Source organism: Hypanus sabinus, chromosome 7, assembly GCF_030144855.1.
Source record: "Hypanus sabinus isolate sHypSab1 chromosome 7, sHypSab1.hap1, whole genome shotgun sequence".
Lineage (NCBI taxonomy): Eukaryota > Metazoa > Chordata > Chondrichthyes > Myliobatiformes > Dasyatidae > Hypanus > Hypanus sabinus.
Window position 1 is genome coordinate 6,899,721 of NC_082712.1, and position 19,689 is coordinate 6,919,409.

A 19,689-nucleotide genomic window follows, 5' to 3' on the forward strand; every position below is an offset into this window, starting at 1 on the left:
TCCCAGAGTTCTGAAAGAGATAGCAGATGCATTGGTCATTTGATTCTGGCATGGTTCTGGAGGACTGGAAAATGTCAATCCACTCTCAAGAAGGGAGGATGGAAAAAGAAAAGAAATTATAGGCTATTTAGCCTAACCTCAATGGTTGGGAAAGTGTTGGAGTCTATTATTAAGAATGAGGTTTCAGGGTACTTTGAGACTAATGATAAAATAAGTCAAAGTCAACAAGTTTATGTAAAGGAAAATCTTGCCTGACAAATCAACAAGATAAAATCCTATGCTATTACAGGAAAGATACTGGCATGGATAGAGGAGTGGCTGACAGGCAGGAGGCAGTGAGTGGGAATAAAGGGGGCCTTTTCTGGTTGGTAACAAGTGGTGTCCCGCAGGGTTCAGTATTGGGACCGCTACTTTTCACATTGTTTGACAATGATTTGGATAATGGAATTGATGGGTTTGTGGCAAAATTTGCGGATGATACGAAGATAGTTGGAGGGATAGGTTTGCTGGTGCAATGCCATTGCAGAAGGACTTCGACAAATTGGAAAAACAGGCAAAATATTGGCAGATGGAATATAGTGTTGGGAAATGTACAATAATGCATTTTGGTCAAAGGAACAAAACTGCAAAAAATTAAAACAGAGGTGCAAAGGGACTTAGGAGTCCTTGTGCAAGACTCCCAGAAGGTTAATTTACATGTTGAGTCTGTGGTAAAGAAGGCAAATGTAATATTGGCATTTATTTCACAAGGAATAGAATATAAATACAAGGAGATAACACTTTATAAGGCACTAGTCAGGCCACACTTGGAGTATTATCAACCGTTTTGGGCTCCATATCTCAGAAAGGATGTGTTGTCATTGGAGAGAATCCAGAGGTTCACGAGGATGATTCTGGGAATGAAGGGGTTAACATAAACTTGGCTGCTTTGGACCTTGTACTCGCTGGAATTTGGAAAGATTTGGGGGAATCTCATTGAAAACCTACCGAATGTTGAAAGGACTAGATAGGGTGGATGTGGAGAGGATGTTTCTTATGGTGGGGGTTTCCAGAACTAGAGAGCACAGCCTCAAAATTGAGAGATGACCCTTTAGAACAGAGGTCAGGATGAATTCTTTTTAGCCAAAGAGAGTGAATCTGTGAAATGCTCTGCCACAGACAGCTGTGGAGGCCAAGTGTACTGAAAGTGAAAATTGATAGTTTCCTGATTGGTCAGGGCATCAAAAGTTATGGCAAGAAGGCAGGTGTATGGGGTTAAGTGGGATCCAGCATCAGCCATAATGGAATGGCGGAGCTGATTCAGACCAGAATCAGGTTTATTATCATTGGCATGTGTCATGAAATTTGTTAACTTGTTCAATGCAATACATAATATAGAATAAAATATAAATAAAATTAATTACAGTATATGCATATTGGAGATTAAGAATCATGCAAAAACAGAAATAATATATATTGAAAAAGTGAGTTAGTGTTCATGGGTTCAATGTCCATTTAGGAATTGGATGGCAGAGGGGAAGATGCTGTTCCTGAATCACTGAGTGTGTGCACTATGGGCTGAATGGCCTAAATCTGCTCCTATGTCTTAAGGTCTTATGGTTTCATGGTACTAAAACGGTTATACACTGAAGAACCAGTCCAAGCACAAAACAAAAATATTCACGGCACATCCAAGGGAAAAGGCGTTGAACTCTCTCCAATGTCATGTGTTAGCTAACTAACAAAGTTATTTGCACATTCTCTGTGAAACCAGTCTGCATGAGGATTTCCTGACATCGGTCTGTCCTTCCAAATGGGTTCTGTGAGTGTTTCGCCATGTTCTTCCGCTACATTTGTTGTCTGTTTCCATTCTCCATCTTTCTCCAAACCTCTTCAATCCCACCCTTCCTCTAGAAAATGACTCCCTCAGTCCTTTTTCCTGCAGTCTCTCTAGAGTGTTCCCAAGACAAATCATCTTGCCTACTTCAACATGCCTAACTTATTAATCCACTGAATTCTTATTTTAAACAACAAAAAAACTGAAGTACCCAAATGTAAATAGATGAACATTAATTGCATTTGGAAAAAACCTGCAGAAAATAAAATGCCCAACAGCATAACTGTATTAATAAAATTGAGCATGGTCTCAAACCAGGGTATTTCTTTATAGTGCAAAAAGAGAGCAAAATAGTAAGGTGGTGTTCATGGGTTCCTGGAGCATTCAGAAATCTGATAGCTCAGTGCAGTCACTGCAAAGGCTCTGTGGGAAGGAGCGTTGGTCTCATGTCCTGCCACAATGGACACTAAGCCTTTCCAATGCTTCATCTCTGCATTTCTTAATGAAGAAGCGAGTGGCCGTGATGCATTGTAAGATACTGCTTGGAATTGATGGGATTCAGTTTCACATTTATTCATCACATGTACATCAAAACATACAGTGAAGTACATCATTTGTATTCACTACCAACATCTTCCAGTCAAGATGACACTAGACTACAATGCTCCCTCAGTAGACATCTTTCATATAGCTCACAAAAGTATCTTTTTTACTTCTTTTATGTCTGTTTTTCACCTTAAATGTATTTCTGGGACTGTTAGAGCCTGTCTTGAGTGATCCAGCTCTTGGCCATCTCCAAGAAGGTTCCGAGAAGAGAGTGCGTACTTGAACAGCCTTGATGCAAAAAAACTTTGAGACGGTGAACGAGCTAATGTTCGACACTCCATTTCGTTAGTTAGAGCATCCATTAATCGCTCACTAAAGTATCAAGGATGATTGAGACAGCGAGGTGAATGCAGAAGGCAAGCGAGAGTTTCAGAGCTGACTGCCTACCTTGTGATCACTGCCAGAGAAGGAATCTGTATATGGCCTATTGCTGTGGCAGGCGGGTGGGCTTTTCTGCCTCATGCGGTGTCCCTCTCTTTCCATGAATGTTGATGATATTGGAGGATGGCACTGTGGTTCTGTGTTTATGGATCGAACTATTGCTTTTATGGACTGTAGTCTTTCTTTAGACTTACAGCTTTTATATTCTGAATTTTTATCGTCCATTCCTTTTCTGTTTTGTTGTGCACGGGAGGGTGTTTGGGGTTGATATTCAGTTAGTTTTTTTTGTGCGGGGGAGGGCTTCTTTTGGGGCCCATGTTCCTGTTCCATTTTGTGTGTGGGAAGGGGAGTTTTGGGACATTGATAATCGGGATGACTTTTTTTTGTGTGGGGGTGGTGGGGTTGATGTTTCTCTCTGAATGTTTCTTGATGTTTCTTTTTTCATGGCTATCTGGGGAAGACACATTTCAGTTGTATATGGATACATGCTTTGATAATAAATGAACCTTTGAAGGACGTACCAGGGGCAGCCCACCAGTGTCTGTTGACTTTTGAGAAGTCCCCACACAGGAGCTTGTGCAAACCTTGCCATCAGACAATTCAGCACTGCCCTTCAGTTTGGTCAGTGCCCCAGCCCCCTGATGGTTTCTTACACTGGGTTTACAGCATAGCCACAGCCAAAGAACCCAATTCTTCCCTGTGCCTCCTGCCACAAATAGCAAGGTGTTTTAGCTACAGGGTCACGGCCATTTTATCCCCACCCTCCCCCGCTGCTCCTCAACACTTACCCACTTTTGTCTCAGCCCTGCTGCTTCCAAATGGCCGCCTTGCCCTCGGTGAGACTTCAGCGCCCCGGGTGGACCTGGGGGTGAAAACAAGAATGCTGATTAACAGGCACTGTAAAGTCACACCTCACCCAGGTAGCCTGGAGGAAAGGGGCAGATGTAATGGGGAGAGACTCACTCCAGAGACATGTACAATATGCTCAGCATCCTGGCAGCTTCCCTCTGATGACCCTCCTCCTCCGCTTTCTCCCATGGACCACTGTCCTCTCCTGTCAGATCTCTTCTTCTTTAGCTCTTTATCTTTTCCACCTATCACCTCTCAGTTTCTTACTTCATTACCCCTCCACTTCCCAATGGTGCTGCCATAATCACAGATTCTTAACTCTACCTCTTTCATTTACACTGCTACTGTCACTCCAGCATTTCTTTCTGCTCTACTTCAGATTTGTTTACCAATCTTCGTACCACTTGCAAGGATTAGTGCAACACTTTACAGTAAGATCAGGTTTCAATTCCTGCCGCTGTCTGTAAGGAGCTTGTACGTTCTCCCCGTGACCATGCGGGTTTCTTCCAAGTGCTCCAGTTTCTTCCTGCATTCCAAAGATGTGCAGGCGAGGGTTGGTAAGTCGTATGTTGGCACTGGAAGAATGACACTCAGTGGCTGCTCCCAGCTCATTCTCAGACTGTGTTGATTGTCAACACAAATGGCACATTTCACTGTGTAGGTTTCAATGTACACATGACAAATAAGACTAATCTTACTCCTGCTCCTGTTTCTTATGGTATTTTTTGAACCAAGCAAGGATGAAGATATAAACTTAAGAACGTTTGCAGATGCAGGAAATCCAAAGCAAAACACACACAAGATGTTGGAGGAACTCAACAGGTCAGGCACTCTCTGTGGAAATGAAGGTCAACATTTCAGGCCAAGACCTTTCTTCAGGACTGTAACGGTGTTCACAGGAACACATCCATACTGAGAGGTTATTGCACTGTGTTGATGGTGTGTCGTACCTTCTGTCTCCAGGAACAGCTTCTGTTGCCCACAGCTGGCCATGTATTCATATCCACTGCCCTTCTCTGCCTGCAAGTCAAAGCAATGTAATAACTGTTAGCTGAGGAGTCCCTCCACCTCAGATAATGCTCGAGACATTCACCGTTTATCAAATGCATCTGAGCTCTGCTACTTTTTCACACACATCCTTTCTGAAAGACACATCCCAGACCCCTTCAGACTCACCACACTGGATTAGGAACACAACAGATCTCATGATCTCTACGCAGTGCTGACATGTACTGTATGTGGCTGCTGTAAAGGTGGCAACTTTATGAGATGGGTTCAACTGGTCTATTCATTATATTTATTATTATTGCTCTACTCTTCTCAAGGGGGTGTACGGGGGGAGTAGCACCCCTGGTGAAGGGGCTTGTCATGTCCAATCTGGGCAGCTCACCCACTTTGGGAACTCAGCACTCAGCTGTGGCTCCAAGTAGCTGTTTGCTTGCAACAGCGGCCACACCTCAGTAAGCCCCTTCAACAGGTGGGCCAAACCAGGTGAGGGAAGACAATGGGCCTCACACCCCGGTGAAACAGGGACATGCCTGTCCTAACATGCAAAGTCAGCTTGGGCAGACGGGGCAACTGAAATCTACAGTGATATCCAATGGCCAGGAAGGTGGTTCAGCAACACTTCATGGAGAGCAATGGTCATCCAGTACAACCAAGGAAGACACCAATTGTGATGATTTCTCATCCCACTGGACCCAGACTTCTGAGGTCGAGAGGGTAGGACTGCCCCAATGCAACGACTTTTCCTCTTTAAAAACTCTCCCACATAGGTTTCCTGTCATCATTGGATACGATGAACAACCATCTCTCTTTTAAATCACAATTCTATGATACTCTGCATTTCAGTTTTCATTTTGCATTGTCTCAATGTAATTATAGATGGAACGATCTGTCTGGATGGCATGCAAACAGAAGTTTTTCGCTGCATCTCCAGATATGTGTCATTAATAAACCAATCAGCACCAGTTTTGTCTCCTTTAGCAATCTCAAATCAATGAAATCTTTATAAATTAATACCAAAAGGTTCTGCCTTCAACCACAACAGCTTTTCTCTTTGGAGCAAAGGAAGATGAGATGAGAAGACATTGGACAGGCGTATAATATGATAAGAGACATAGATAGGAGTGGACAGCCAGAGACTTTTTCCCAGGGTGGAAATGGCTAATACGTGGGGGCATATTTTAAAGGTGAGGATAGGGAGGATGTCAGATGCCAGTTACTTCTAGAGTGGTGAGTGCATGGAACACCCTGCAGGGGGTGGTGGAAGAGGCAGATACATTTGGGGCATTTTAAAAACTCTTAAATGGGCACTTGGATGATAGAAAAATGGATGGCTATATGCGAGGGAAGGGTTAGATTGATCTTAGAATAGGTTAAAAGTTTGGCACAACATCATCGGCCAAAGGACCTGTACTGTGCTGTACTGTTCTAGGTTCTATGTTGTAGGACAAGGGCAGTCGATGATTGAAAACACCATCACTTGTAAGTTCCCCTTCAGACCACAAAATATCTGCTGGAGGAACTCCAAGTGTCAAGCAACATCAACGGGTCAAAATATCAATGACTCCTCTCCTCCCAGAGATGCTGCTCGACCCATTGAGCTCCTCCAGCAGATTGTGTGTTCCTCCCGATTCCAGCATCCACCACCTCCAACGTAGCCTCTTGGCAATGTTTGACTTGGAGATGTGTCACTGCTCCTGTAGTGCCCTTGGGTTTAGATGCTGATCTTGCCTCAATATCAGCTTTCATCTGAAGGACTGAATAAGAAGGTATCGCACCACCTCCTTCTTCTCCAGGGCGTTCAGAGTTGGTCAATAACTGCAATACTCATCGCCCCACAAATGAATATAGATAAAAGACCAGCCACAGTGGGCACAGCTCTGTCTATGCCTCACCTCCAACTGTTTCTCCATTGGAAGAGACTCCATAAGTTCATACATCTGTCCCATTTTCTGCTTCTCGTCCTTTTTCATTGTTTTTTTATCTGTGGTAAGAGAGCATGAATACTTCTATGTAATGTGTCTTCAAACAGAGACATTCCTTCCAAACTACTTGTATTTAAGCAAGTTTACACAGTGCACCGCCCTTTTCCAAAAGAGCCACCATTACCTTCCTGACATGGCTACAATACAATACCATTGGAAAATTCGGCCAGTCACTAAGTTAGTGTTCCATCAACTACAATACCCATCCTCAGGAAAATTAGGGGATGTTCTTTCTGTCCATGTAGCGGCAACCCAATGGAGTTTAGTTCTCAGTAATGGGAGATGGTGGGGGAGGGTGGTTTCTCTTTGGAGAATAGATTTTGAAGACGCAAGTGGGGAGGAACCGCTTCAAGCAGAGGCTCAATGACCAGAGGTCAAAAAGAGAAATAAACCTCCTCAGGTAAGATAGGCTGATATCAGGGGTTGTGAAAGCTGCCATATGTTGCCAAGATCTCAACTAGCTCATTCTTCCTCTCTGAGGAAGGCAGCCTCCATCTTGCATCTGAGTCCATCCAGTCTTAAACCGACTGCCCTCTCAAACTATCTGGTCCACTCCAAATGTTAGTTGAAGTCACTTGGGCAGCCCAGTCCCTCTGCAGGCAGGACCTCTTTGATAGCACCTCCTAGACCCACATCTGCTGCCAAGAAGAGAAAGATTTGAAGCTACAGGTTCCCCAGGAGGCTACAAGTCATACAAGTACAAATTGGCATTGTGTACCAACCATTACCACATCATCGCTGGATCTCCCTCTCCAACAGCACTGAGGTTACCTTCACTGAAAAGGTAAGTAAGCTCAATGGCCGGTAAATACTGGCCACAGCTCAAGAATGAATACAATAATACTTTGAGAAATTCACAGTAAAAGTAGAGTGTACAGCTTTCCATTATAACTGCTGGTTACGGCTTAGGTTTTCACTTGCAGAATCCAAATCAATCTCCAGATTAAGAATGTGCTGCCAAACTGCTGTGTTCTTGAGGTAAAGATACAATGCTATTGGGAGATCTAAAACTTAGATTCAGTGTTGACTGCCAAACAATTTATTCATGATGGAGTGAAATTTTCAGAGGACCCTGCTGGAGAAGGTCTTCCAGTATCTCTGTCCTTGTCTTCCTTGATGAAAAGAGATTGTGGGTTTGGGGGGTGAGTGCTGTAAACTACAGTGCATTATTTGGCCCCACCAGTCATTATCATTCTTGAGAGCTTCTGTAATCACCCCTTTCTCATGTCCCTCCCATTCACCTCCTCTCTGTCGTAGCTTGTGAAGGCCAGAGGTGCCAGAGAATCAGAGACCGGGAGGCATCCAACAGAGAGTCAATGACAAGAGATGGGGAGATACGTAAAAACAGACAAGAATTATAACCACTCATGGGGATTCAAAGTGTAAAATTACTATTAGAACAATCTGCAGATGTCACTCCTAATGCAGAGTGCATGTCAGTCCATAAAAACAGATCAGGTTAAAACCAAAGTGAATTAAAATAGTCATGCAAAAAGAGATTTCCAAACAGAAAGAAGACACAGTCACACAGACAAGAGTTGGGAGATGTATCTTTATTGGTGACAAAGAGGATATTATAAACAGCACACAACGTAGGAACACAGTTCTGTCAGAGGTGGTTCTTCAGAGGAAGGTAGAAACGATGAGGAGAGATGGGACAACAGATACTCCAGCAGGTGATGGGTTAATTGTATACCCAGCAGTCATGCAGCTGTGGGATTATAAATACCAGGTTCAAAGGGAACACCAACAAGTAGCAATCAGCAGAGAGGTGAGGTAGTCAGGTTGGTGGAAACACCAGTAAAAATGGGTCATTTGGAAGGACCAGCAGGCAATGGTCTGCATGGAGGCCATTAAGTCATGCATTTCATGTTTTACATTAGGATACATGGAAACACTATAGACGATAGCATGGGTGAGGGTGCATGTGGGTGGTGAGATGGGTGAAGGTACCAGAAGATACTGGAAGTAGAGGGAGTGTTACAAGGAATCACTGGAGCCTGGCTCAGCTAATAGGCTCCGCAGCACCTCAACTTAACAACTTCAGCCTTCCATCAGCTCAACGCCACCACCCCCCACTTTCCTAACAGTCAATCGACAGTTTCTAATCCTCCTCCTTCGATCACCCAGCCTCTCTTTGTGCTATAATTATTGACAGAGGCCACAAGCATGAAACCCATGATGGGGAACAGGAGAGGTGAGTGGTTTGAATGGTGATGTGCAGGGTGGAATGGAGGGTGACTGATGGAATGGTGGCGAGTGGTTTGGACAGTGGAGAAGGACACTGGGGACTCTGATGGACACAGGAATACTTGAGACTGGATATTACAATAACTCACAGTCAGCACTCCGCAGATCCACGTTCAATTCTGACCTCGTGTGCTGTCTGCACACCCTCCATATGGCTGTGCTGGCTTCCTCCCAGATTCCAGAAATAAACAGCAGGGTTAGTTGTCTTCTGTAAGTTGCCTCTCGCAAAGGTATATGGCAAAAGAATCATTGGGAGCAGGGGGTTGACAGTCACGTGACAGGCAACAATCTGCGGGACTACAGAACAGGGCTCAATGGGATTTTCTATGCTGGGAGCTAGTGTATTGACTTGATGGCCCGAATGGCCTCATAATGGCGAATCCAAAGCATTAGGCTGGACTTGATGGAAATGGGAATGGGGAGTTAGGTGGAATAATAGTTTGAAGGGCTTGCTCTGAGGGCCAGCGTTGCCCCAGTGGGCCCCATAGCTGCCATCTCTGCCCTATGGAATTGGGCAATGGAGAAACAGAGGGACTGGTGGACAATGGGAATTATCTATTTTATTTATTGCTGTTCAGATTTGGTAAAGAGGCCTCATGAATGGGGAGGAGAGGTAACAGTCAACAGCGTTGATTTACCTTCAATTATATCACTGCGTTCAGTTGGTGCTGCCTTCCAAGAGGTGGCCTCACATTCCGCAAGCTCCTGCTTCGCTGTCCTCAGCTTCGAGAGGTGCTGGCCTTGCCTGCTCGCCCATCTCCTCACACCCTCTGTCTCATGGCCCCGAACACCCAGGTTGTTTCCGAAGCTCTCCGGGCCTCTGGACTTGAGAGCAGGGGCCTGCGGAAACTGGTAGGGCTCGGCGGCTGAGCCGAGGCTGTTAGCCCGGTGGCCGGCAAGGCCCCTGGTTCCAGGAAAGGTCTGTGCCTTGCTCATTGCAGCAAGCAGTGGGCCGGGCACAGCGATGGCCTCGTATGCATCTCGGACGCTTTCCAATGCTCCCCAAAGACGGCCCAGTGGCCGGTAGCCGCGGCTCCAGCCAGAAGCGTCTCCCAGTCCCGGTTTGGAATGACATGCCGTCACCATGGTTTCATATACAGGGGAGCCGGAATGTCTCTGGGGAAGAGCAGTGCCATTGCCTTTGTCACCACCTCCAGGGACATCAGGCTCCCGTCCGACAGTCACACCATGCCTGGGAAATCCACCTGGCGCTGTTTTCAATCCTTCCTCCGCAGAATAGCTACGCCTCAGAGTGTGGCCCCTGGCATCAGGATCCTTACTCAGGACAGGCTGTCTGGTTCTGGTTACACCAGGATGGCAGCCTCCTTTGTCACTGGGGTGTCTGGTCCTGAAATCCCACAGCGTGTCGTATCGCTCTCCAAGAATGCTTTGCCAGCTTACCCGGTCTGTCTGGCTGACTATTTTCGGCTGTTCCCTGCGTTGGCCACGCTGCGACCCAAGCAGCCTGAGAAGGCTAACTCTGCCAGCTTTCTCTTTGATTTCAACACCAGTCCCTGCGCCGTGACATAAACAGCCAGATTCATTCGACAGCATATTGAATATCTTTGCAGAAAGGCCAAGAACATTAAAAGCAAAGGACACACCAAGTGCTGGAGGAACTCAGCAAGTCAGGCAGCATCTATAGAGGAGAATAAACAGTCGATGTTTCAGGCCAATATTCTTCATCAAGACTGGAAAGGAAGGGGCAGAAACTTTCTCAAAGGTGGGAGAGGGGAAGGAGTACAAGCTGGCAGGTGATAGGTAAGACCAGGTGTGGAGGAGGGGATAGATGGAAGAGGGGGAGGGTTGAAGAAGAATTGCAGATGGAATCTCCCCTCCTTCTCTGTTTCCATCCCTATTCTGGTTCCTATCTCACCCCTTCCCCTCACCTGCCCATCTCTCTCTACTGCTCCACTTCCTTCACTTTTTTTCATGGTCCACTCCCCTCTCCTGTCAAGTTCCTTCTTCATCAGTCCTTTACCTCTTCCTCATATCAGCTCCCAGCTTATCGCTTCATCCTCTTCCCTCACCAACCTTCCCCCTCACCTGGTCATACCTATCACCTGCCAAGCCTTCTCCTCCCTCCACCTTCTTATTCTGCCTTCTGCCCCCTTCCTTCCCAGTCTTGATGAGGGTCTCAGCCCGAAACGTAGAGTGTAAAATATTCCGCAATGATCATCTCTAAGCCAAAAGGCGTGTCAATGCGTTGCTATCAACAACACGAAAGGAGCAGCGGCACAAACAGAAAAAGTACAAAATGCTGAACCGTTGGTTTTTGAGCAAGATACAGGAATGAGAATTGAGCTGTTAAATCGAATTGGGAGACCACTTGATGTTTTATTAAACAATGGCGTGGATTCAACAGGTTGTCCAAATGCCTCTCCTGGTTCTTATGACTTCATCAGCTGACAAACAAGGATCTCAGCCTGAGGCTTTGACTGTTTATTCTTCATCATAGATGCTGCCTGACCTGCTGAGTTCCTCCAACAATGTGCGTTACTCAAGATTTCCAGCATCTGCAGAATCTCTTGTGTTTAAGGTCACAGTGGTCTAGCCAGGCAATGAATTATTCCACTGGCCACGAAATCTCTCCTACCCAGAGTCAGAATTGTACAGCACAGAAACTGGCCTACTACGTCTACACTGACTTTCTTACCCATCCACACTGATCCCATATGCCCACATTAGACCGAATCATATTCCATTGTATTTATTTATTTTATTTAGAGGTACAGGAATAGGCCCTTCTGGCCCTTTCAGCCGCGCTGTCCAGCAACGTTCGACAACTCTGATTTAACCCACATCTGATCATGATACCATTTAACCCACCTGGCATGTCTTTGGACTGTGGGAGGATGCTGAAGCACCTGGAGAAAACCCACACATTCCACTGGGAGCACAGGCAAGACACCATACAGAGGACAGCAGGATTGAACTCCGAATTTCGATGGCCCGAGCTGTAATCGTGTCGCACTAACCACTATGCTACAAAATGTCTTGAGATCTCGATATTTCCTTTGATCTATTTAAATGCCCAGTCATGTGGAGAACATTTTCAGAACAAGGTGATGAGAAAAGACTGCAAATTAAAGTGCCAGATTAAGTTACTCTGTTTAATCACCACCGCCCTTCTATGATTGCTGAGGGAATATATCCAAAATGTTTTCTTCAACAGGAGCTTTGATATGTGAGAGGGTGCATGCTGCAATATATTAACATCTTGTCCCAGAGAGTTTGGGTCCAAGTCACTCCAGAATGTGCCAAAGGGACTGCAGTGTACTGCATGTAGTGTTCCATGTTCTACTCTCAGTGGCCACTTTATTAGGTATACCTGCGCACCTGCCCATTATTGCAAATATCTAGTCAGCCAATCATGTGGCAGCCACTCAGTGCATAAAAGCATGCAGATGTGGTCAAGAGGCTCACTGGTTGTTCAGTCCAAACATCAGAATGGGGAAGAAATGTGATCTGAGTGACTTTGACCATGGAATAATTGTTGGTGGTAGACGGGGTGGTTGAGTATCTGAGAAACTGCTGATCTCTTGGGATTTTCAAGCCCAACAGTCTCCAGAATAGCAGGTGTCCACAGAACCTTTGTTTAACGGAGTGGTCCATGGCATAAAAAGGTTTGGGAACCCCTGCTTTAGTGTTTAAAGAGAATGGTGCAAAAATAAATAAAAACGGCCAGTGAGTGGCAGTTCTGTGGATAAAAAGACTGTTAATGAGAGAGGCCAGAGGAGAATGGCCAGACTGGTTCAAACTGACAGGAAGGCAACAGTAACTCAAATAACCACACATTGCAACAGTGGTGTGCAGAAGAGCATCTCTGAACATACACTTAGTGGCTTCTTTATTAGGTATAGGAGGTATCTGGTAAATGGCCACTGAATGAAGGATCTGAAGCTCATTCAGCAATCTGCCATCAGTGCCCTGCCTCACACCAAGTCCCCTTCACCATTCACACACTGCTTGCTAGCCTCTGTTGGCTACCCGTTTGAAAATTCCCAGCTTTGTTGTCAAGTTCATCGATGATCTTTCCCTCTCTCCGGTTAGAACAAGGGGCCATCATTTTAAGGTGAGTGGATGAAAATATAGGGGGAGAACTAAGAGGTGAGTTTTTTTTACATCGACTGTTGAATATGTGGAATACCTTGTCATGGTTGCTGGTAGAGTCAGATACATTAGGGGCATTTAAGAAAGGCTTAGATAGGAACATGGATGAAAGAAAAATGAAGAGTTACAGTATGTGAAAGAGAAGGGCTAGATTGATCTTGCAGTGGGTTATAGGTTGGCATATGATTGTGGGCTGAAGGGCCTTTACTGTGTTGTGCTCTATGTTCATGTTTAAATTCAGAGTTAATTTTATCTTATTGCTGAAACCGAACCCAGACTTAACCTAACTACAGCCAATTAAAAGCTGATTTGAATCCATTACTCTGGTGTTATCCAAGAACTGACCCCAAGCGAACCACCGGGATATTAATAATCTCAAACACCTTCCAGTGATCAGTAACAGTAAGCTGGGTTCTTGATTAGTAAGGGTACCAAGGATCGTGGAGAGAAGAGAAGACAATGGCTTGAGAGGGAAAGTAAATCAGTCGTGATGGAGTGGCAGAGCAGGCTCAATGGCTTGAAACTGCTCCTGTGTCTTATGGTCTTATATTCTATGTTATGTTACATTATGTAAGGAGTTTCAGAGACTCTGGAAACTTTTTTTTAAATCAGCATTGAGGAAGTTAGCCCAATCCTGATAAAAGGTTTCTAAAGTTTCTATCTGCAGAGGAGAATGCCCCATAGCATAAAATATTCACAGGCACAATAATTCCAATGTAGTTCCTATTGGATGTAATCTATTTGTGTACAGCAAGATTCCGTAATCAACAACAGGATCATAACGATGTAATATGCGATGCTGATTGAGTATACACGGTTACGTATTACAACTCAGGGTGTCAAGAGTTCAGAGTTCAATTCCAGCATCAATTATAAGGAGTCTGAATGCTTGGGTTTACCCTGGGTGTTCCAGTTTCCTCCTACAGTCCAAGTACTGGGTAGATTAATTAGTCTTGTAAATTGTCCCTTGACTGGATTAGGGTTAACACAGGATTTTTGGGGTTTGCAGGGCAGTGTGGCTCGATGGGCTGGAGTGACCTGGTCTGTGCTGTATCTCTAAATAAAACAATACTGCCTTGTTCCTTTTTTTTGGAAACAGTACCTTGGGTTCCTTTACATCCATCCAAGAGGAGACTGTTACTTCAGAGTCCCGATGAAAGGTCTTGGCCCGAAACATTGAATGTTTATTCACTTCCACAGGTTCTGGCTGACCTGCTGAGCTCCTCCAGTATTTTGTGTGTGTTTCTCTGGATTTCCAGCATCTCCAGAATCTCTTGTGTTTAGAAGGTGCCTTCATGTTAATGTCCTCATCTACAAGACCTCGCTTGCAGCTGCATTCCCTCAGATCAGGTCAGATTAATTTTATTTTTGCCACATATATGTCGAAACATACAATGAGATGTACTGTTTGTGCTAACAGCCAATACAGTCCAAGGATGCGCTGCAGGCAGCCCTTCTGGCACCAGCACAGCAATCCTATGTAGCTCAGCAAACAGCATAAGCGACAACAAAGTAACAGCAATACAAGCCCCTTTCCTCCCTCCCACCCAGGGTTACTCAGTCGTGGACAAGATATGTTGGCACCAGAACATGTGGCGACACTTGTGGGCTGCCCACAACACATCCTCGGACTGTGTTGGTCATTGACGCAGACGACACATTCACTATATGTTTCAATATTTTGAAGCACGTGTGGCAAACAAAGCTAATCTTTATCTTTAATCAAAATACCGGAGACCATAATGACTCGTTTATTCTTACCTGGGAAAGCAAAGATAGATGAGGCTCCCAGTTGTAAAGCTGTTGTTCCCTGCACAATTACAAATAAAAGAACTGTTTGTTAAAAGTGTTTTGCAAATTATAAAATAAGCAGAGTTTGTCACACAAAACACTCAGCAGGTCGAGCAGCATCTGTGGAGGGAAATGGACAAGTGGGTGTTTCAGGACAAAACCCTTTCTCTGGACTGATGAAGGGTCTTGGCCTGAAACATCGATTGTCCGTTCCCCTTCACAGATGCTGCCTGGCCTGCTGAGTTCCTCCAGCAGTTTGTGTGTTACTCCAGATGTCAGCATCTGCAGTCTTTAAAGCCTCTAGTCTGAGGCATCATCCAACAGTGCAGCAGGCCACTCGGCCAACCATGTAACCATCAGTACTGAACCCATTTACCCTTAGGACAAGAGCCTCAGGTTCAAGAACAGTTACTACCCCTCAACCATCAGGCTCTTGAATAGAAGGGAATAACTACACATCCTTGCCCCATCATTGAAATGTTCCTACAACCAGTGATTTCACTTGAAGGACTCTATCTCTTTATCTCACATTCTCATTATTTACTGTTGTTCATTTATATTTGCATTTGCTCAGTTTGTTGTCTTCTGCACTCTGGTTGATCTTTCATTGATCCTGTTATAGTTGCTATTCTATAGATTTGCTGAGTGTGCTCGCAGGAAAATGAATCTCAGGTTTGTATATGGTGCCAGATATGTACTTTGATAATAAAATATGCTTTGAACCTCTATGTCTCAGCAATTCAGAATCAGAATCAGGTTTAATATCATTAACATATGCTGTTAAATGTGTTGCTTTGCATAAGAAATATACTGTATATTAAAGACAATTTAAGTAAGTAATGCAAAAGGAGAGCAAAAACAGTGAGGTAGTGTTTATGGGTTCATTGTTCCTTCAGAAACTAGTGGCAGAGGGTTCCAAAAACATTGAGCACAGTATGTGTCTTCAAGTACGTCTGAATATTTCCTAAATGTTGTGAGGGTCTCTGCCTCCACCATCCTCCCAGGCAGTCAACTCCAGATTTCAACCTCCCTCTGAGTGAAAAACAAATCCACTGCCCCCCCCCCTCACCCTCCCTGCCCCGAGACGCACACTGTATGATACTTGGGTAATGTAAAGTCTATTAACACTCAGAGTGGGGTCACCCGAGCCCAGCACTCTATCCGGGCCAAGTTATTTATGCTATCATAAGATCACAAGACATAGGAGCAAATTAGGCCATTCAGCCCATCAAGTCTGCCCTGCCATTCAATCCTGACTGATTTATTATCCTTTTCAGCCCCATTCTCCTGCCTTCTCCCCATAATCTTTGACCCACTTACTAATCAAGAACCTACCACATGTCTCATTGTTGATCAGTATTAGGTGTTTGAGATTGTTATTATGCCAGTGGTCTGCTTGGGGTCAGTTCCAAGATAATTCCCGAGTTCTTGGATTCAAATCTGTTTTGGATTGGCTGTAACTAGGTCAAGGTTGGGTTAGGTTTTAGGTTAAGAAAGGTGCCCAGTCACTCAACAATGATACAAAGTAAATTTGGATTCCAATCATCAAGATCCCTTTCTTCAAGCATACAATTCAAGCACAGTACAGGCCTTTGGCCCACAATGTTGTGCCAACCTTAGAACCTACTCCAAAAACAATCTAACTTTTCCTTTCACACAGCCATGAAGTTTTCTGTCATTCATATGCCTATCTAAGAGTCTATTAAATGTCCCTAATGTATCAGCCTCAACTCAACACAGAACAATAACAGCAAACCAGCACTCTTTCACACCCTCCCAAATACTCTTACACACAGTCTCCAACCACAGGCCGTCTCCAGACCTCTTGTCCTTGGCCCTAGACTCTCAAACTCACAGACATAGGGTCATAAATCTTCAATCCTGGCCTGAATGCCCAGAGATAGGCCTACCACCTCCTGTCACTGGCTTGGACTTGTCCTGTACTATACAGACTCATCGACTTCAGTCTTCAACCTTTTGGGCTTTCTAACTCTGGACTCGCAGAACTCTGGATATTGACTCCAGGACTTGCTGATCACAGGTTTGACCTTTGGACCTTGACCCCAGGACTCACTAATCATGGGTTTGACCTTCAAGCTTTGACCGATCTGACCTCCAAGATCGTTGGCCTTCAACTACAGAGTGCCTTGAGCCTCGAAGGAAGCAGTCAATGTGCTGGGTCTACACCTGCACCACTCCTGATGAGTGCTCTCGATCTCAAATGACAACCACCTCCACAGATGTTACCTGTTCTGCTGAGTTCCTCCAGCAGTTTGCCTTTTTTGCTGTAGATTCCTGTATCTGCAGAGTCTTGTCTACAGGTATTGCTTGGAATGGGAGTATAGCCCTGCTGCCCATAGGTGGTGCTGCTGAACAAGGTGAGCACTTCAGCTTCATGACCGCCACCAGCTGGATCACATCAGTACTGCAAATTGCGGTGCCATAGAGTCATACAGCAAGGAAACAAGCCATTCGACCCATCACATCCATGCTGATCACTAGACACCAATTCATAACAATCCCACCTTGGCCTATCAGTTGGGGTTCAATTCCAGTCACTGTCTGTAAGGAGCTTGTACATGCTCTGCATGGACTCCAGGTTTGCTCCAGATGCTCCAATACCTGTCCACATTCCAAATACGTATTGTTAGGGTTAGTGAGTGGTACACATCCCATGTTGATGCCAGAAGTGTAGTGACACTTGCGGGATGATAAACACGCATCAAGGGTTCAAGTTCCTGGCTGCAACATCTGTGGACCTATCATGGGCTCAATGTATTAATGCGATTACAAAGAAGGCACAACAGTAGCTATACGTATTTGATTATGAGTGTGAGGAAAATTGGTACGTACTAAAGACACTCGCAAATTTCTACAGATGTACAGAGGAGCATCCTAACTGGTTGCATCTCCGTCTGGTATGGAGGGGCCACTGCACAGGACTGGAAAAAGCTGCAGAAAATTGTAAGCTCAGCCATCTCCATCATGGGCATGAGCATACCCAGCATTGAGGATACCTTCAAAAGGCGATGCCTCGAGAAGGCGGCATCCATCATTGACCCCATCATCCAGGACATGTCCTCCTCTCATTGCTCCCATCAGGAAGGAGGTACAGGAGCCTGAAGGCACACACTCAATGATTCAGGAAAAGCTTCTTCCCCTCCAACATCAGATTTCTGAATGGACAATGAACCATGAACACTTCCTCAGTATTTTCTCCCTCTCTTTTTGCACTACTTACTTGATTTCCTATTTTATATATACTTATCATAATTTATAACTTTTATTATTACATATTGAAATATACTGCTACAAAACAGCAAACTTCACAACAATGCCATTGATATTACCCGATTCTCCCCAACACAATCCCTGCTGATTTGATTTGAAGCAAACTCTGAATTTCATTGTTTGTTTCGATGTACGTAACAAGTTAATCTAATCATTAAAATGCTGTCAGTGACTCTGTCTTCACCAGAAATGGGTCTCAGGGACTCACCCCTCTCTGGATGAGAAAGGAACCTCCCAGATCCCTCTATACCTCTGCTCCCTTCCATATCTTATGAGGATAGGTAGGGTGAGCTAGGAGTGAAGGAAGATGAGATGTAACTTGATAGAGGTGTACAAGGTTATTTGAAAGGAGGCATAGGCAGTGCCATTTTCCCCAGAGAACATCTGTTTAAGGCAGCAGTTCCCAACCTGGGGTCCTGGTCCCTCTGTTAATGGTAAGGCTCCATGGCATAAGAAAGGTTGGGAACACCAGGTTTAAGGTAAATGGAGGAATGTTTAGTGGAGATGTCAGATGTAGGTTATTTCTACAAAGAGAGTGATGGGGGTGCCTGGAATGCCCTGCAGGGGAATTCCAGTGTTAGAAGCTGATACAATACAAACATTAAAAAGACTTTAATAGGCACATAGGTGTAAGAAAAATGGAGGGTTGTGGGCTGTGTAGGTGGAAGGGTAAATTGTGTAGATTGATCATGGGTAGCACATACAAAATGCTGGAGGAACTCAGCAGGTCAGGCAGCATCGACTTGGGGGGTGGGTGCAAGAAAAACAATTGATGTTTCGGGCAGAGACCCATCATCAGGATTGATTGTGGAGTAGGTTTATAGAGGACCACAACCCTGTTGTGGTTTGGAGGCTTGTGTGCCTCAATGACCCAGTGAGCTATGTTGGCTGGAGTCAGGACTTTATGCCTTGGCTCTTGGTAGGGTCACCCATGCCAAACAGGTCAAAGGGGAGAGGCCAGACTAAGAGTGATCCACAGGTCCTCCATGCTCAGGCGTTCCGCTATCAACCCTGACTGGTCAAATAAAACTATTATGGGAACAGTAATGAAGAAACCTTCTGTATCTGAGTGCGATGGGATTCCTGAGTCTCCACCCAGGATTTGCTTTGCTGATGCTGAACTACGTCTGGGGCACCTTAGAGAAAATGGCCAAGGACAGAGATGGACAACCTTCAATGCTGCCCTAACCGCCAGTGGCGTACCAGACAGTAAGGAAGGTTTATATAGCCAAGCACAGCATCGTGGGCTGCAGAGCTTATACTGTGCTCCACTATGTTCTTACAGTACTGGGCAAAAAGTCTTAGGCACAGTACTGTAGTAATTTTATGTGTTGCACTGTACTGCTGCCACAAAAAAACAAATTTATGACATATGTGAGTGATGATAATCCTGATTCTGATATGAGGCTTTGTTGTGTTCTGAGAATGGGAAGGGGGCAGGGAGAGGGGACTCATGGTTGGGAAAAGGGGAAGGGAGAGGGGAGGGAGTGGGAAGTACCAGAGAGACATTCTATAATGATCAATAAACCAATCGTCTGGAATCAGATGACCAGGACTGGGTGTGTCTGCACAGGCACCAACACCCCCCCCCCCCACTCCCAC

At 45.0% G+C, this 19,689-nt stretch overlaps 1 protein-coding gene across 7 annotated transcripts in view; it reads right to left on the reverse strand.

The window, feature by feature from the left end:
• Positions 1 to 19,689, reverse strand: part of dok7b (docking protein 7b) — a 120,998-nt gene that overhangs the window by 33,345 nt on the left and 67,964 nt on the right. For 6 of the 7 annotated variants that reach the window (XM_059974125.1, XM_059974126.1, XM_059974124.1 and 3 more), the window contains 5 exons: positions 14,767 to 14,815; positions 9,531 to 10,406; positions 6,553 to 6,641; positions 4,603 to 4,672; positions 3,592 to 3,665 (listed from right to left, as the gene is read on the reverse strand). In XM_059974125.1, the coding sequence (XP_059830108.1) occupies positions 3,592 to 3,665; positions 4,603 to 4,672; positions 6,553 to 6,641; positions 9,531 to 10,406; positions 14,767 to 14,815 (1,158 nt within the window). The remainder of the gene's footprint in view (positions 1 to 3,591; positions 3,666 to 4,602; positions 4,673 to 6,552; positions 6,642 to 9,530; positions 10,407 to 14,766; positions 14,816 to 19,689) is intronic. The other variant, XM_059974128.1, reaches the window with a different exon arrangement.